Source organism: Chamaea fasciata, unplaced genomic scaffold (assembly GCF_029207755.1).
Source record: "Chamaea fasciata isolate MVZ Bird 193981 ecotype frontalis unplaced genomic scaffold, bChaFas1.0.hap1 SCAF_10, whole genome shotgun sequence".
In the NCBI taxonomy this organism is placed as follows: domain Eukaryota; kingdom Metazoa; phylum Chordata; class Aves; order Passeriformes; family Sylviidae; genus Chamaea; species Chamaea fasciata.
Window position 1 is genome coordinate 14,656,912 of NW_027094095.1, and position 17,297 is coordinate 14,674,208.

General features: G+C 38.9%; 1 protein-coding gene across 2 annotated transcripts in view; it reads left to right on the forward strand.

The window, feature by feature from the left end:
- DPYD (dihydropyrimidine dehydrogenase) overlaps positions 1-17,297 on the forward strand; it is a 343,524-nt gene that overhangs the window by 207,664 nt on the left and 118,563 nt on the right. For both annotated transcript variants that reach the window (XM_066192389.1, XM_066192390.1), the window contains one exon: positions 3,522-3,686. In XM_066192389.1, the coding sequence (XP_066048486.1) occupies positions 3,522-3,686 (165 nt within the window). The remainder of the gene's footprint in view (positions 1-3,521; positions 3,687-17,297) is intronic.

The following is a 17,297-nucleotide window of genomic DNA, read 5'->3' on the forward strand; positions in this document are numbered from 1 at the left end:
AAACCAACTCATTGCTCAGGTCGTTTCTCTGTTTAGAACCAATAAAGTTTTTAGGTTCAAACCCTGAAGCACTTCCTGTCAGGCTTCTAGCTTCAGTTCTGGTGGCTTTTTATGCACACGGTAATTTTTATTAACAATAAAGGGGTTATGTTTATTTTATTAACAATAAAGGGGTTATAGTTGGGATAAAAGGAAAAAAAAAACTAAGGTTTCAGAAAAGAAAAGGAATTATCAATGCCAGCATTTGGTCGCCCAGTTCCTGCAAATGGGAAAAGTCAGTGTTCAGTTTAAACTCCAGAAGGTGGTTTGTCACAAACCCCATGGACTGGAGCACAAGGGCTGCTTCAGCTGCTCTGCTGTTACCTGCTGTATTTGGAGATAGCAATAGCAATTGGCCAGCCACCAGAATCTCCTGTTTTACTGAAACAACCTGTGGTATTGTGTAAAATTCATTCCTGAGACTAAGGGCCATGAAGTTGGCTAAGCCAGCCAAGACATTCTTTGCCTAACTCTTTCCTTGTTCCACCTTCTCATAGCCATGGCAGGAGACAGAAAATGAAGAGGTTGGTAAGGCACGTTCTCTGTAGGTATTTCTCACTCATCTCAGAGAGACAATTTTCTGTTCTGTCACTTGTGTGGTTTTATTTTGTATGTACACAGACAGATTCCTTGAATCATCACATGAGTTATAAATTCCATTTTGTTTCCATGAACTGTGAGTCTTCCTGTGCCTGGGGCTGTCATGTGCTAACAAGAGACAGGAGGAGTGCCAGAGTGTCAGTCATTACAGACTCTTTCCATCTAGTTTACTCTTAACTAGGAGGGGGAATAAGGAACTAGATCTTAAATAAGGACAGCGTATCCCTCCCACAAGGAACCAAGACAAAGCAGCCAGGTGGTAATGTTTGGATTTCAAAGCCAGGAAGGATTTTTGGAAGCAGAAACTGCTTGGTCAGGAAAGGTAAAGTGATGTACAGACACACCAGAGAGGTCTTGTGACACAGTGGCAGTGGGGAGGCAGTGGGAGCCTCTTCTTCTTCATGGGAAGAAACTGCTATCTGTGCTTCTGGGGAATGGGAGGGGAAGGTCCCTGAGCACCAAAAAGGATCTCACAAAATCTCAAGGAAAATTCAACTGTGAGGAAACATAGGCAGAGAGATGTATATGTGTTTACTATTTCATATGGCTCCATGTATCTCTTGTGGTCATTAAAGTGAAGAATGGCTGCTTTTGAGACAGTTTGCAAAGTCTGTGCATTCCCTAATTCAGCTCTTTGGGATCCTGGAAAGAGAAATTGTCACTCAGATGTTGATTATAATTGAGCTCTGACAAAGAGCATGTCAAAGCTGTGGGGCATCAGCAGCAGTTGTAGGGTCTAAGCCAGGTCTCTCAAGGGAGAAGAGATTGCCTGGAGACCCCAGGCAGATAATAAAACTTCAGTGTTTTTATGTGGAAGCAGACAGAAGCTTTGAGAGAGCCTCACGAGGGGTATAATCTGGGCTGTATTATCTCAGTCTTTGAATTCTTACCTGTAGTAAAATGACACTGAGTGGAAGAACACCAAGGCTTGCACATAGTGAGATAACAAGCAGTACCATTGGTGGCTCCAAGCATTATCTGGCAAACACGCACACAAGCAAGCCACAAAATGGAAGTCAGACCACGTGCATCATCATAATTTGCCCTAAACCCAGGAGTAATAATTCCCACCAGCAGACAGGCTGTTAGCTCAGGCCTAGTGCCATGCTGCAGTAGCTGCATAGCTGCTGACTGCCTTGGAGCATGGTCAGGGTAACTCCCCACTGCAGCTGCCTGTGTGCACCCCGTGCCTGCAGGACTGGCTTGGACTGCCAGTCACTGGCTGTGTGTTTGCTCACAGGGCATCATGGCCAGCGCGCACAAACAGCTTTCTAGGATGAAGTCAAAGCACAAGCTCCTCTGAGGCAATGTAAAAAGACTGAAATGCTCAAGGGGATAATGTGGAGCAAACTGATGTAAATGGTTCCTCTGCATAAACTGCAATTTTTGTAATTTGTTTAGGGAGCGAGGGGAGTGCATTTTGCTGTATGGTTTTGGTTTGCATAAATTCAGAAAGTGTTCTGAATTATTTTTTTCTGAAAATATAACTTAACTGTTGAGAGGGAGGTGAAGATTTTGTGATGGAAGGAAAATAGTGTAATAAGAAAATGGGGGATTAATGTGGTGTCCATGTTCCAGACTTACTAGGTCTAAAAATAGATGAACTGACGAGATTACCTTGTACGATTTTACATATGTAAGTGGACATAAAACTACCTATCAATATAAAATATTAGTGCATATTTACTGTATAACAATTAATTCAACTTTATAGGCAAATTAAGATTGCCTCAAATTTACATACAATGTGAAGAAAAGTCCCTTTATCCTCTGTAACTGCAGCATTTGGCAGATTCAGGAATAAATAATCTTTTGTGGCAAGGGTATGCCTTATCAAACATATGCAGATCAGTGCTAATTAATGCTAATTAAGGTTTCCTGTCTATCTAGCTGGAAAAACGTCCAAATGTTATGAAATCCAGTTAGTATGCCTATTACCCTAATTGTTTTATATGGGATGGTTCTTAATTAAAATATGTAAATTTACCTTAATTGCTATATACTAATAGAGGTTCATGTTATCTCACTAAAAATGACAAGATGGTGAGGAGGGGTACTTAAACAAATAATTCTGATACGTTTGTAAATAAATGACCTTTACTCAAAATTATTTTTAATTGGAAATTGGGAAAAGGAACATTTTGCCGTCTATGTTTCTCTTTAGTTTTAAATAATGTCAGAATTTATGGTTCTTTGTTAATAAAGATCTGGTGACATTGCAGCTTAATTAAGACTACTAAACAAGTCAACATTTTGTGTGTTTAGTGCGTGTTTTAAAATTGTTTGCTAACCTCACACTGACCTTCAGAAATGTCATACTTTACAATATTAATCTTTGTTTTCACTATTTTTTGGTTTTGTGTTTTGATTTTCTCTCTTTTAATCATGTAGTTTTATTTGTGAAGTTTGATGTACTGGTGTACTTTTGCTGGTGCCTGGCCCATGCCTTTGCAGCAAAGAGGCTCTTTGAGCTTCACCCGTGGGTGTAGGACATGGACTTAGATGAATTGTGGGGCATAGTTCCCATGTCTGCTGGGACTGAGGCCCACACAGGTTTCTACACAAGATCTTGTGTGCCCTCTGTCCAACACAGAAGCACTGTTGGAATGCTTTTTTGTATGGCAGTCCGTGGGTGTAGAATATTGGCATTTTCTTTATAATTATCATGGCATTTCACACACAGAGCAAACATTTCTCTCCTCTGATATAAAGAATTTAATTGGAGAGTCTGCTAATTTAGAGAACTGTCCTATAGTTGTAGCTTTTGCTCATAATAGCAGTAGATTTTTAAAACAGCTGGTACATTTTAGCTTATATAGTATACATCATCAACATAAACCTCACTTTGCAAAATCCATCTGAAAGTATTTCCTATTTTGCAGGATATTGTAACCAATGTTTCTCCAAGGATTGTGCGCGGAACCACTTCAGGTCCTCTGTATGGCCCAGGCCAAGGCTCTTTTCTGAACATTGAATTGATCAGCGAGAAAACAGCAGCGTATTGGTGTAAAAGCATTACTGAACTGAAGACTGACTTTCCAAACCATGTAAGTGCCACTTAATCATAAAGATGCAACATGCTTACTTGGAATCTCTAGTTTAAAGGTTTGTGAAACCCACATATTTAGTATTTATTCTGTAGAATGCAGATTGCTTTATTGACATACAAGTACACTGTTAAAAACCAGAAAAGCCCAACCAAATAATATTTATGACAAAAGGTTCTGTGAAATTGCTGTTGTGCAGAGGACAGTCATGAATTTTTAGTTGGGCTGATGGTTACTTTCAAGTAGATAATATGAAGGGAAAGAGTTGATCCCAGTGTGGATGCTCAGAAGTTCTGTTGTGAATAATTTTGTATTTAAGACCATATGTAATTTATAATAAGAATTGTTACTGTGAATTGAATTTGATCATAAAACAAATATGTGTTCTTTTCATTCTTAGTCCAAATGTGAAAGATGCTTATAATATTTTTGTAAGCAATTGAGTGCTCTAGGTGGGAAAAAAAAAAACGCCCAATACTTTAAAGTTAACTTCACTACAAGGATAGAGTTTTGTTAGAGCCAGTTTGGCTGTGGGGAATATCTGTCTCAAAGGTAATAATCACAGTTGGGAGCAATGACACCAGCTAGCTGGTATAAGTGGTTTTCAGCTACTGTTCTTGTGAATAAGGACAGCAAGGTAGAAAGTAAAATTCTCCTCAATCATTATCTTGAATGGATAGAACTAGAAATCCCAGAGCCTGCATGTCTTCTGTCTTGAAGTTATTACCTCCATGCTTCAGCTATGAGCAAAATAAGTGAACATTCCTGAATGTATTATGACATGAAAATAATCAAGAGGGGTTTTTTATTCCTGGTATTTTAATGTGCACATCAGCAAGTATAAAAGTGTTTAAACATTTCATATTGACAGTAGATGTGCTGCATGTTTAATGTTCTACTTCCCTGTGAATGGACTGTGTGTTTCTTTGCTGAGATTCTCGTCACTTTATTTACTGTGACTGAGCTTCATCATAATGAAAGCATGAGCCAGAAGATAATGTCCTATATATCCTATAATATTCTGATTTTGATTTTAACATCCTTTGTCAAAGTCCTTGCATTGCACATTGGATATGGATATTGCATGCAGGCAGACTGTTGGCCATTTCTGCTGTGGGAATGCTATCCCACTGCAGCCTTCACCAAAAATCCCTCACAGCACTTTATGCTTGAGATCAAACCATTCTGTTCTGTGAGGAAAAGCACTAGCAGCATTTCAAAAGGAAGATTTGAATTTTCTGAGGCCTAGTGTTGTGTGTGGGATGAAGAAGTCCCACTCTTCCAGAGTTCCTGGGGTGAACATCTTCTGATCATCCCTCATTTTCTGTGAGTTATTACTTTGAGAATGTGAATTCAGTTTCTGCACATTGGCTGTGGCTGCTACTGTGGCATCTCTGAGGTTGGTAATGCCTGTGTGGGCATAGGGGAAGCAGCACCCAGCAGCAGACCTTGGCATTGCTTACAGGGATTTTTAAAACATGCCTGTGAACTCATCTAAGAGCTGTCATATATATAATTATAATGGTAAATTTGTTGCTAACTGAAAACAGGATTTTGTTCACTGAGGAGAAGTCTCTTGGTGCTTATTTTGAGATATTCCGTATAATTACAGCTTGCAGAATTTTCTTCACCCAATTGCTGTTCACTCCTCTAGAAATGGTTTTTCAACTCTGTGTGTTTTATTAAAACCAAAACCAGTTTCTGAGAACTGTTTGCATGAACTTAATTAAAAAGCAAAGAATGACATTTTCTGCTCAAATGAAAGGCCAAACAGATGAGGACACGAGTGATTACAGTAAAAAAACTTATATTATTAAGGCAAATCTTAGAAGCGAATCAAAACTTAACACTTAATTACTTTTGCTGTGAAATACAAGTGAGTTAGTAAGATTTATGTTACAGATGAAAAGGACATGAGCAAAATAGCCACCTCACTAGAAGATGATCCCACAACAGCTTCTGGATCCCACAAAATGCAAACCATAAAGGGCAGCTAAATTCCCCCAGCAGAGGCTAGGATGTAAACTGAATTTTGCAATGGGTTGTGGAGAAGAGGACAACCAGTCACAGCTCCATGGGCAATGTCACTTAACTGTGGCATGTTGTCTCTAAAAATCAGGAACTAGTGTCTCCCTTGGACTGTCTTCAACCTGTGTAGTGGGTGGCCTCATTCTCTGTCTCTTCTGTCTTCTGATTCTTGCTTGTAGCTTGCAAATATCTCTGACTGGGAGTCTGTCACTTTCTCTTCTTCTGTTAGCTTCTCCCTTTGACCCCAATCCCCTTCAAGTGGATGAGGGAAAAGCTGCTACCACCAGAAATTTGCTTCAGTGCCACCAGCAGTGAATAAAATATTATAAGTTCCCAAGCAGAGGAGAAAGCAGAAGGTGTCTGGGTATGGTATGTTACCTGGTAAAGTATTATCAAAGGCTGCTTACTGGGATCAACCTGCCACCGGTGGGAAATGCATAAAGCTGTCAGTTTATGGCTAGGCCATAAGTGGGACACACAGTGGTTGAACAGCTTTAGTTAGTGGGGTAAAAGAGCTAATACTAATGTCACAATAAGTCCCACTTTCATATTTTATTCACCAAGGAGATACCCGATTCTGTGGTGTATTGGTGTACTTTTCAGCCAAAACATGGCTGGAAAAATGACAGAGTATGGTACAGCCAAGAAATTTGTTTACCTAGGAAATACAAATTCAGCCAAATAGAACTCACCTAATGATATGAACAGGAATCAAAACCGTGCAGAAAAAAAAATGACTTTTGCGTTGGCAAACATCTGCAAAATTTAATTATTGAGAAGTGGCTGAGAAAGTTGGGGGAAAAAATTATAAAGCCTAGGAGGAGAACTTACTGTTAAATTTTATATTCACATACTTGACAATAGCTACAATCTGGCCATTATCTGTGCTGGGAACTGTGAATACTGGTGGTGGCAGTATGTCCTGGTGATCTGATAAAGCAAGGAGCTGTAATCCCTTTAGCATTTGCACTGAGGAGACCAAGCTTGAAAAGAACAGGTTTGAAAATAGTAAAATACTTCTCTGCAGAAAAATGTGTACTGAGGTTTCGCTAAGAAGGTGATGAATGCAATTGCCAGATAGTCTTTCTATATCTCCTATAATTGGTGCCCTGTCGGTGATAATAAAGTAAGAAAATCAATTAAAAACCTCAATATGCAAATTCGTTTGGGTCTGGGTATGTACACAAGGTCACAGCAGTACAAATAAGGGCTTTGACAGGACACTTCATGAAATAGATTGCAGGGGAAATATCATTTCCTACCAGACTAAGAGAAGTTCATCACAAACAAGCAAATGTCTGAGAAATTTGTGCCACAAAAAAGAAGTGGGATCTTGAAAGAAGATGCCAAATCTAATATTTTTTAATATTTTTTAATATGTTAGTATAGTGAAGTCTTAAAAGTAAGTTTTTGGCCTCCTAGCTCAACAGAAATGAGTTTGATCTCCTGCATGACTCTAGGGACTGTACTTAGGATACCAGATTGTCAGCTGTGACACTGAATCTGTGATTCAGATATCAGTGTCATGATGCGTTGAATTGAGAAACCTCTTCTGCTAGAAGCAGTAAGTACTCGTGGACCCCCAAACTAAGCTGAAAACTCTTGTCTTAATGTTTGTTCTGCTGCTTGTGGAATGTTGCTGACACTCTCTCTGACAGTTACTCAGCAGAGAGCAGCTTTTCAAGGCTGAAGCTGTTCAAGATGTATTTTTGTTCAACATTTTGTTCAGAATGTCCCGGGAACACCTGCTGAGAGTAGCCATGCTACAGAGTGTGTGAGAACAGATCACTGGATCCCAGACTGGTAACCATCTTCTTTGTAGCATTGTTCGGGGGTTTGTTGGTTTTTGATTTTTTGGATTTGTTTGGGGTTTTTTTTTTAATCTCCTGGAATGGTGCAATTAGTTTTTATATTATGATTTTTTTTTTCTACCATAGAAGTATAAAATAGGGCTGCCAGTTTTGTTTGGATTTGGTCTTTGTGGCTTCTTGGTTTGATTTGTTTTTTAAATTTAGGTAACAAACCCAGATTGGGTTTAATTCTACCTTGTGAAGGTAGGAGAAGATAAAGGGCTACAGAAGAAGAAAAATACAATATTAACAGGCATATATGAGTGCTTTGCTCCGACAGATAATTTTTGGTGCAGAAACATGCAATATTCAAAGGGATGAAGTTATAAGGTGAATAGGAATAGACTTGAAACAGTTATTTGGATATTTTGCACATGGAAGTTTAATTGGTTTGCCAGTGTGATCCCTGAAGTGGTGCCCTAAATATCAGTCTTGTGTTGGACCAGCTCAGGTTTTAAAAACAGGTTTCATCTACAGACTGGGAGCAACACTTTTATATTTATATAAACCATTTTCGTCTCCAAGTCTGCACTAATAATAGATTCTTTGTTCTGGTTACTGAGAAGAATTGACCAGAATATCTAAAATTGCTGTAGATCTCCCTCAAGACTTAAAATTAAGGGACATTAGGTGGAACTTTTTAAGATACAAAGGATTCATAGGCTTCACAGCTTTACTGTGAGAAGGTCAAAGTTGGATTTCTCACTAGAGGTATTAGGAATAATTTGTTTAGTTTTGCAGGTATTATTCTAACTTTTGCTTTTAATGGATATTTAGAGGCCTGTGGGATGTTGTACATAGTATTTGCATTTTGAGATACCAGTCACGCACTTGCTTCAGGTTATAAAAGGCAATAGTTTTGCTCTTCCTAGGCCTAGTATAGATAGCTTTACCTTTCCATCACAGAGAAATTGTACTTTGTACTCCAAATACCTACTAAGTTGTATTTCCATGTGATAAACCTCATGCGTCTTGACAAGCTCAATATCTACAGTCTTGGAATAAAACTTTCTACACAATCTGGTAGGGCCATGCCCATGTGGACCTCACTTGGTACCAGCATCAACCAGTGTGGAGTCACCTTAATGGGGAGGGTACATGCTCTGCATTCTCAGGCTTATCAGAGGACTTTGCTGAAAGTCCAGATGCTTCTCAATGCGAACTGAAAAGGACAGAGCAAAAGGGGAGAGAACCACAAGCTGGGCTGCCTGGAAGCCTGCACACTGCCAGAAGTGCAGAACAGCTACCTGGGTTGCTTTATCTGAATTTCAGGCCCACAAATCACATTAAAAAAGCTCCAGAAGTTGTTATTGCTGCAGCTTGAACTTCCCAAAGCCAGCCGTCATGGATGCTTGGTAGGAGGTGAAAAAACCCACACAGCAGTTGTTAAATTCACCATATGGAAAAGATCCCTTTCACTACAGAAAACTGGCAGTAGGCCCATTCCCTGAACATCAGAGGAAATCCTAGCTGAAAAGGGAAGGTGAGGTTGGAATAAGGCACTCACCCTGACTGCTTTGTCCAGGAACTAAATCACTTAGCCCCAGAGAGTGTGGAGCACAGGAATGGCCATAACTTTTCCACTTCCAATGGCTACTGTGGTGGGTAGAAAGGAAGAGATCTCAGAGCACATGACCACATTTCCTTTTTCTCTTTGTCATTCACCACAAGAAAAAGGGAGGATGAAAAACAGTAAAGAAAAATACTTCCTAGAAAAGAGAAGGAAAAAAGCTGCCCCGAAAAAACAGCAGACACATTGACAACATACCTCTACGTGTTCCAACGAAGCTTCCACTTTCCCCCATCCTGAGGGTGTCCTCATTGCTCCTGATCCTGGTTCAGCTCTTTGTGAGGCCAGCAGGATGCGTTTTTCCCGTGTTCAGTGAAAGGAGGAATTCAGCAAGAAGTCCGATTTACACAGTGAACAAAACCAGAGGCTAGTAACAGAAATGTTGATGTATTGTGTCTTCAAGATCACATTTGCTTCTAAGGAAGGAAATTTTTTGGAAAGGCTCTTCCACAACACATAAAAACTGCTTAAGCCTCACGTGACTTGAATATTAATAGAGATGGGTCTGAGCTAAAAAATATGGTGGTGTAAATTTTCACTCCTTGAGGCTTAGGTGTTAGTAAGAAAAAAGAGAAAATACAGGAAAATTCTCATCTGTCATCTCATCTACCAGCATGTTTTGATAATCATGTTGGCTATAGCAGATCTGCTTCAGCCTTGAAAACTGATGTGGAGTCAATGTAAAATATCTTTTCTGGGAGAGATCTGGGGAACTACAGGCTTAAAATCTTTAATCCTTGTATGCAAATTGGTACAAGCTGTTCTAAAAAAATAGAACTAGTAGAAAGAAAACAAACAAAAGAGTAAAGAACTCCCTTTGTAGTATGTTATGCCTTAAAAAAAAAAAAAAAAAGTTCTTTGAGAATATCAAGAGAAATTCAAATGATAAAAGTGAACTTGGGTTTCCAGAAGTATTTGGTAGGGTCCTTCACCGAGGAATTTGAATGAAATTAGGCTTCATAAGATTAGAGGAAGAAACCTACATGAATAAATAACCAGTTAAACATAGGAAACAATGTTAAGGAAAAACTAGTCAATTTTCACAATGGGTAGAGAGCTTCAGGAAAATTCTTTAGGGATCTGTACTGTGTTCTCTGCTACTTAAAATGTTTATTAACAATCTGGTAAAGAGAGAGAATTTTCAGAACATAAACTTTCCTGATAATAGTATGTAATGTAGGGAGATAAAGATGAGAGCTTGACATAAAGGTTTGTGAAGAATCTTGCTTTACTGATTGAATGGCCAATGAACTGCCAGGGGGAAAATATGGAGGTTGTATGGATAAACCAATGATACATTTTTATGTACAGGGAGTGATTGTAAGCTAACTATACTAGGGTTACAGTAAGGGAGCACTATGAAAATCTCAGCTTAATGCTGAGTAACATTGAAATAAAGCTTATCAAACACAGAATTTCTAGAAAAGGAAGAAAACAAAGCAAAACCCACCAGTATATCAGCATGTTGATTCTTTTTTTTCCTTCACATTTTGGATATGCTTTGTGGTTCACATCTTTCTGGATTGGGACCAGAAGGGTGATAGGTGGAAATGACTGATAGGAGATTCTCCACCGCATGGCTCAGCAACTGCGGAGCTCATACTCATGGGGCATTGCCAGTCCCAGAGGTACATACAGGCTGAGAAAAACCTACTGGAAAAATGATCTGAAAGCATCACCTCTGACTCAGGGAATTCCTGTGCCACAGATTTCTTAAAAGCTGGGCAAGTTTTTCAGGGAAATACTACAGTGGGCTTGCCCTGGGGAGCTGCTGCTGGTGCTTGTGGGAGAAGGGGGACTGAGCTGCATAACCCATTCCTGGGGGTTTATGCTGTCAGTGCATAAAGAGGAGCTCCTAGGTTTGCAACCAGGATCAGAAACCCTGTCTGCCTCCCAGTCCTGTCTCAACCTTTGGACCATTGTTCCTGTATTACATTCTGACAACCTGATTAGCATGTAACTACATTACTTGAACTGAAGCTGAGATATAGATATATTTTGTACTAGTCTGAAATGATGTGCTAAGGGGTTTGTAATTCAAATGCTACTTTCAATTTACTAAGATTTGCTGTATTTCCAGAGGGTCACCTCAGACAATCCTACATACAGTAATACAAGAAAATCTGCTGAAAATTTACCCAGAGACAGTATCTGGTCATGCATGTTCAAATGACCATGCAGTACATGTCATAGTGTTTGATCCCAACTGCACAGGATTCACACTGGGTGTTGTTTTTTTTCTAAACTTTTCAAAAATATGGTTATTAATCTGGCAAAGAAGTGGGAACACATACTCTGGCCATCAATTTGAGGGAATTTTATTTTAGGAAAGCACATATCTCTTGCTGGAAACCTCAATTTGTAACTGAAAATAGGACCACATGGTAAGTTCAGTGAGATTTTTACAATCAACTTGTGATTCAGATGTACATGTTTTTGGTGACAAATTAGGACTTAAAGGAAAAATGTGAGAAGGTCTTTTATGCTTTGCACTTGGAAACTACTGCTTTGTTGAGAAACCTGTCAAACTAGTTTAGTGCAGAACTGTACTTTCTTCATATGCATGTTATAAACCCATGACTTATTTTGTTTGTTTTACTATCACAGCTAAGGTTTGAAAAATAGTAGTAGTTCAGTAAGGCATAAGACTATTTGTACATATGCTAAGAATATTCTTTTGATTTAAAAAGTGATTTATTGATCCCTGGAAAAAAAGAACAATTTTCACAGTTCTCTGTGGACTATGAACACATCTTTAAAACTTCAGCCTTGGGGTAAGAAGTAGGAGAAAATTAAGGCAGTTTCTGAAATACTTCACCAACCATCTCCTAGAAAATGACCCAGTCTTCTTGATTATTGGAAAAGACAAACTCCTTAATGGCTAGCATCAGCTGAAGCTGCTTCAGGATGTGCTTTGGCAGTTGCTGCTAAAAATTCCTTTTCTGCAGAGATATGTGAGTGGTCATTAAGTAGGAGTATTGATAAAGGAAATGCCCTAAACATAAAGACAGTATGATTAAAAAGATATTTCTAGAAAGTAATTCTGCTGACAGTGCCATGAAGAGTTGCATATTTCTGTTCGTCTTATTAAAGTGTGAACATGCAGACTATTATTTAGAGGGAAGAGACAACCTCTTAAAAATCTCAACTGTTTTCTCAGTTAAGTGAGTTACTGTGTGTACAATGGAGTGCTTCAAAAAGATCTGTGTGATCTGGTTGGGTGTCAGGACTGTAGATTGTAGAAATGTCCTCCATAAACTGCAACAAAGGAAATGGCATCATGTGTTAAACCCCTTGTATGCTCAGATATCCATTTCGCCCCCTCAATCTGTGCTTAAATTAGCAATAACAACCTTGGTGCAGGGCATTTCCTGGTGATTAATAACTGGCCAGGGTTAATGGCCCTCAGCAGTGCCTCAGGCCATCAACTCCTCCCAGCCAGTCATTACTCCCTGGGAAATGCCCTTTTCTGGGTAGTTATTGTTTTAATATTAAGATGTAGATGCCATTGGATGGAGATGATATGACCTTGTGGCAATCTTACAAAATGAATGTTAAAAATAAAGGCAAAATTTTAAAGTTATTAAGAGTCAACAATCCATCAAAATTAAAATCTACAGTTACTAAAAATGACAAAATTCTGCTAGTCAGATTACCTGTGCAAAATATATATCCCCTAAATGCGTCTTCCTAATTTCCATTTCATGTTTGTTGTAGGCAATTTGCTATGTTACAGAATTTGATCTTTTAAAATGCACAGTACCTTTGACATTCATTTTACTGTCTGTGATACTATTTTAGTCTTTTATGAAGCAGTGAGCATATGTGATTTAGATAATTCTGCTTTTTCGTCTTCTGTATTACAATATTTATAGTACATTAATAATAGGAAAGCGAATGTATACCTGATCAAAGTAGTAAGTATATGCTGTTCCTGTAGCCCATGTTCTGTATATTCTGTGATGTGGTTTACATTTTAGGCATTCTCCTAGAGCTCTAATGAAGAAAAATATGAAGGCTAAGTCTATATTTAAAAGGCTTGCTCACATACTTATGTAGGCTAGGAATACTAAAAATAAAATGGCATCTAACTGCTATCCTGGCAGAACCTAGTGTAGATGCAGTTTTACCACCAAACTGTTTATTTTTGTTCCGAAGCAAGTGCGGCGTTTGCTGCTCTGAACTGTGCTGGTAGTAGGAGAGCTGGCTCTCTGCAGACATGTTCTAGCTCAGACAAGAAAGGCAGAGGCACATGCTTGAATCTATCACAATTAGAGCCAGCTCTTCAGTGTGATTGACAGCAGCTGGACTGTATCCCAGCCTCCTGTGCTTTCTGGGGAGGGGGGCTAGGGAAAGATCTCAAATTCTGAGCGAAATGTGGGAATAAAGTGTTCCAAGATGTTTTTTCTTTTCTTTATCTACCAAGAGGAACATGTAGATTAGAAGAATTCTTAGTGGGCTCTGAACTGATCTTATTCTACACCCTCAATACTGCTGGTAGCTTCTAAACTTTACATGCACATTGTGTTTAAGAACTGTGACCATAAACTTTTACATAGTCTTCGTTACTAAACTTCTCATATCTGTCACAATTCCATATTCTAGATCTCAATTCACCCTGTTTTATATTTTAATTATTTTGTTTGGTTGGTTGTTTTGGGGTCTTTTTTGTTGCTTTTATTTGGCGGGATTTTTTTCGTTGTTTTTTTTGGCTTTTTTTTTGTTGTTGTACTTCTAATAAACTGTGCTTAAAGAAGCAACTGCTAAACATGCAAAATGAGGTGGCCAGCAGGATCCAAAAAGCAATCTTGTTCTCTTTATACAGTCTTAGTCTAATACACAGTTGTGTGAACATGGACATGCCAGCCAATGCCCATGGGATAGAAAATTGCAGTGTGTAACTACCCCTATTGGGAACTTGCAGCAAATACAGGCTGACTCAAGTTAATATGAATTTCTTCAATATTGGACATGGCAAGCCAGCCTTACCTCCCATTTTATGGGGTTTGAAAAAGCACTGGAGCAGCCACTGGTTGCAGGTGTGCCTATGTGTGGAAACTCATAAATCAGCAGTAACCTGTTTGTGTTGGAACCTTGTATGCAGAGCTGGTGGAGATGGTCTTTTGAGTGTTGAGGGAAGTGTGTGACAGTAAGTACTTATTTACTGAACACTTAAACACAAATAAATATTTTAAAGGCTCGTTTAAAGGTGACTTAAATACATCCTTTGTTGTGAGCCGCGTAGGTTAACTGTAAACTAAGAAGCCAACAGAGTGCTTTACTCTCCTGTTTCCTGCCTCTACACTTCCCAGTCTCACAAATCTCAGGAAGAATGCTTATTCACTGGTTATTTTTGCATCTTTCTCGCATTTTTAAGTGCAGGATTCCTAATCTATTTCAAATTTAATTTTCCTTTACTTCTTTTTATGTTTAGGTTTTTTTATAAAATTATAGTTACATTGATTTTTCTGTCTATACATAATAGCTAATTTAAATCTTATGTTTGGAAAAAAAAGATACATTGAAGCTCTATTCGCAAATTTCAGGGCAGCATTTATAAAAATCTGCTTCACTTTTCTTGCAGTGTAACATGATAGACTTATTCTTAGTTACACCATTCTTGGCCACCTAGCCATTTATGCTCTCTCTATATAACTGTATTAAAATCTGAATATGCTTGCAGAATGTTTCATTTAAATTATATACAGCTCAGATGAGAGTATCTAAAGATCGTGCGATTTTATGGGTACCCCAAATTCTTACCTGTGTGCAGTGTGTGCATCTTAGAGCGAAGGGTGGGCATTAAAATTGTATGTGTTATATTTGCATTCTCTCAATGTGCTGTCAGCATGCCTCTGGTTCCTAGGAGGACTTCTGCCTTTGATTCTGCCAAAGGCATCCACACTTCACATGATTTATTTTCAGTTTATCTTTTTGGGAACACACACACTCACAGCTGGGTCATTGATAAAAATCTCACCAACTTTAGGTCTTCCAGTCATTTCATTTGAATGATCATTTGAATGAGGCTGTAAGGCTGTAGAAAATTCAATGCATTTTAATTTTAAAATCTCCAATCACATAGCAGCATGCTGAACAAGTTAGGTAACAATTTTATTAAACTTCCAAATATACAGTGAAAATAGTAAGGCCTCTTTCAGTTTCTCAGCATCTTCACATGAGCTTCCCTAAAATATGAAGAGGTGGATCGAACTGGCAGTTGAGGAGGAAAGATTAGTCAGAAGGTAACTGCCAACTTACAGCCCTTAATTTTCTATCTTCTTTCCCGCTGGAGTGTAGCCAAAAAACTACTTGGGTCATCAGACATAACAGCTAGCTACTTTAGTAAATTCTAATGTTTGCACAGAAAAAAAGAGCTACCCACTCATGAGATTTTTCTGATCATATCACAGATGGGAGCACTGCAGACCTGCCATCAGGAGGTTCAGTGCATAGTGGCACTGTTGTTCGCTGAATTTTTGGCCCGGCTAGGAAATACCAGGGGATGATAGGAAATATATATGAAGAGATCAACAGAAAACACGGATTTTCATCTTCACTTCTTGAAAAGTTCTGTGCCTGACAGAAAGTAGAGTTTCTTTCTTTGATAATGGACTACTTTATTATAATTTTCACTATAGAATTATTTATATATGAAACTTTTTTTTCCAAATGAAAGGTTCTGGTGGGGATCCCACTGGTCTTGCTTTGGCCGTTGAAAAGATACCATGCTTTTAGCCCTGTGAACATTTGCAGATTGTCTCTGATCATGAGGTGAGCCTGCCTCATTGATCAGGCAGGTTTGGGACTGTGAAGAAGCTCTTCTCTTTGTGAAGTCCCATAAACTAGACTGATACCTAGAGAAATAGTATTTATATTTAGTATTTAAATGCAAATAGTATTTAGGGACTGATAGATCTCCCCCGTGCATTTGACATTTAAAGTCATCAGAACACTTCCTGAAGACAGGATGAGCCTTATGACTGTTCCTACACATCTTAACTACCACACCCTCACCTCTCAGAACAGCCTAACTGAAGAGTGGATTGTGCTAAATCAGGTAAATTATCACTGATTTTCAGTATATCTCTATGAGGATAATGGTGCATGGAGAGAGAGTGGGTGAGCTGTGAAGGATGCAACCTGGCTGACAAAATCATTTAGTCCTTCCAAGCATCCCTCTGGCACCAGCAATGTCACGTGATGACGTAGATCACAGGTCTGTGAAGTGTAAAAAGGGAGGAGTTTTTCCTCTCTGCTCTCTGAGTCACAGTTTTCTCCTCTACTAACACTAATACTGCTAGCTTTCTTGAGCCTTCAAAATCCAACAAAGTGAATTAAAAGAAGCCCTGGGGGGTGATGGGACAAGAGAAGAGACAGGACGGACTTCTCAGAGAGGCAAAGAGACAGATTTGACCTGGGGAATTGCCAGCTGATGGAATGCAGGAGTTAGGAAACTGTGATGAAGTTACTAATTCTGTATTTTGTCTCTTTATATTTTCTGCTGAATTTGTGTTCTAATAAGTTAAGCAGCTTTGCTGCTAAGTAATGGGGGAAATATATCTGTTTCTGTCTAGAAGCAGCCAAGGTCTGGAAGGGATCTTAAGAATTCCTTTCAGTCAACAGCTGCTCATTCCCTCCGAGGGAACAGCCTACATGCCTTGAACATATTTGTCTTCAGTTGGCTTCCCCTCTCAGAGGGGCACCCTGCAGAGAGTTGCCCGTGCTGTTGTGAGAATAGAGATCAACAATTATCGAGGTGCTCAAAGAACTGTGGTGTCATGGTTTAGGGCAAGTCTTAAAGGTGCAGAACCAATCTTAATGGTGCAGGACTTAATGTCCAGCATAAACACAACAGTCGACTGGGGATACAAGCATCATAAAGTCACCTCAGGACATGTGGTTAAAAGGACTTTGTGTATCTGGGCAGAGAATTTGCTAAGAGAAAAATTTCTAAAGGTGGAGGAAAAAAATCACAAATTTGTGTAGCCTTTTTCCAGCCTTGTTTTCCTTATGTGGTCTTGAGAATCAATAATGTGTCAGCATCCTGGTGAAAAGCTTTTGCTACAGGTCATAACACGTGTCTGAAATATGATAAAATTAGATACATCCTTTTTCTGTTAGCTTCTCCAATAATGTATTGGCCTCCTCTGCTTTCTTTTC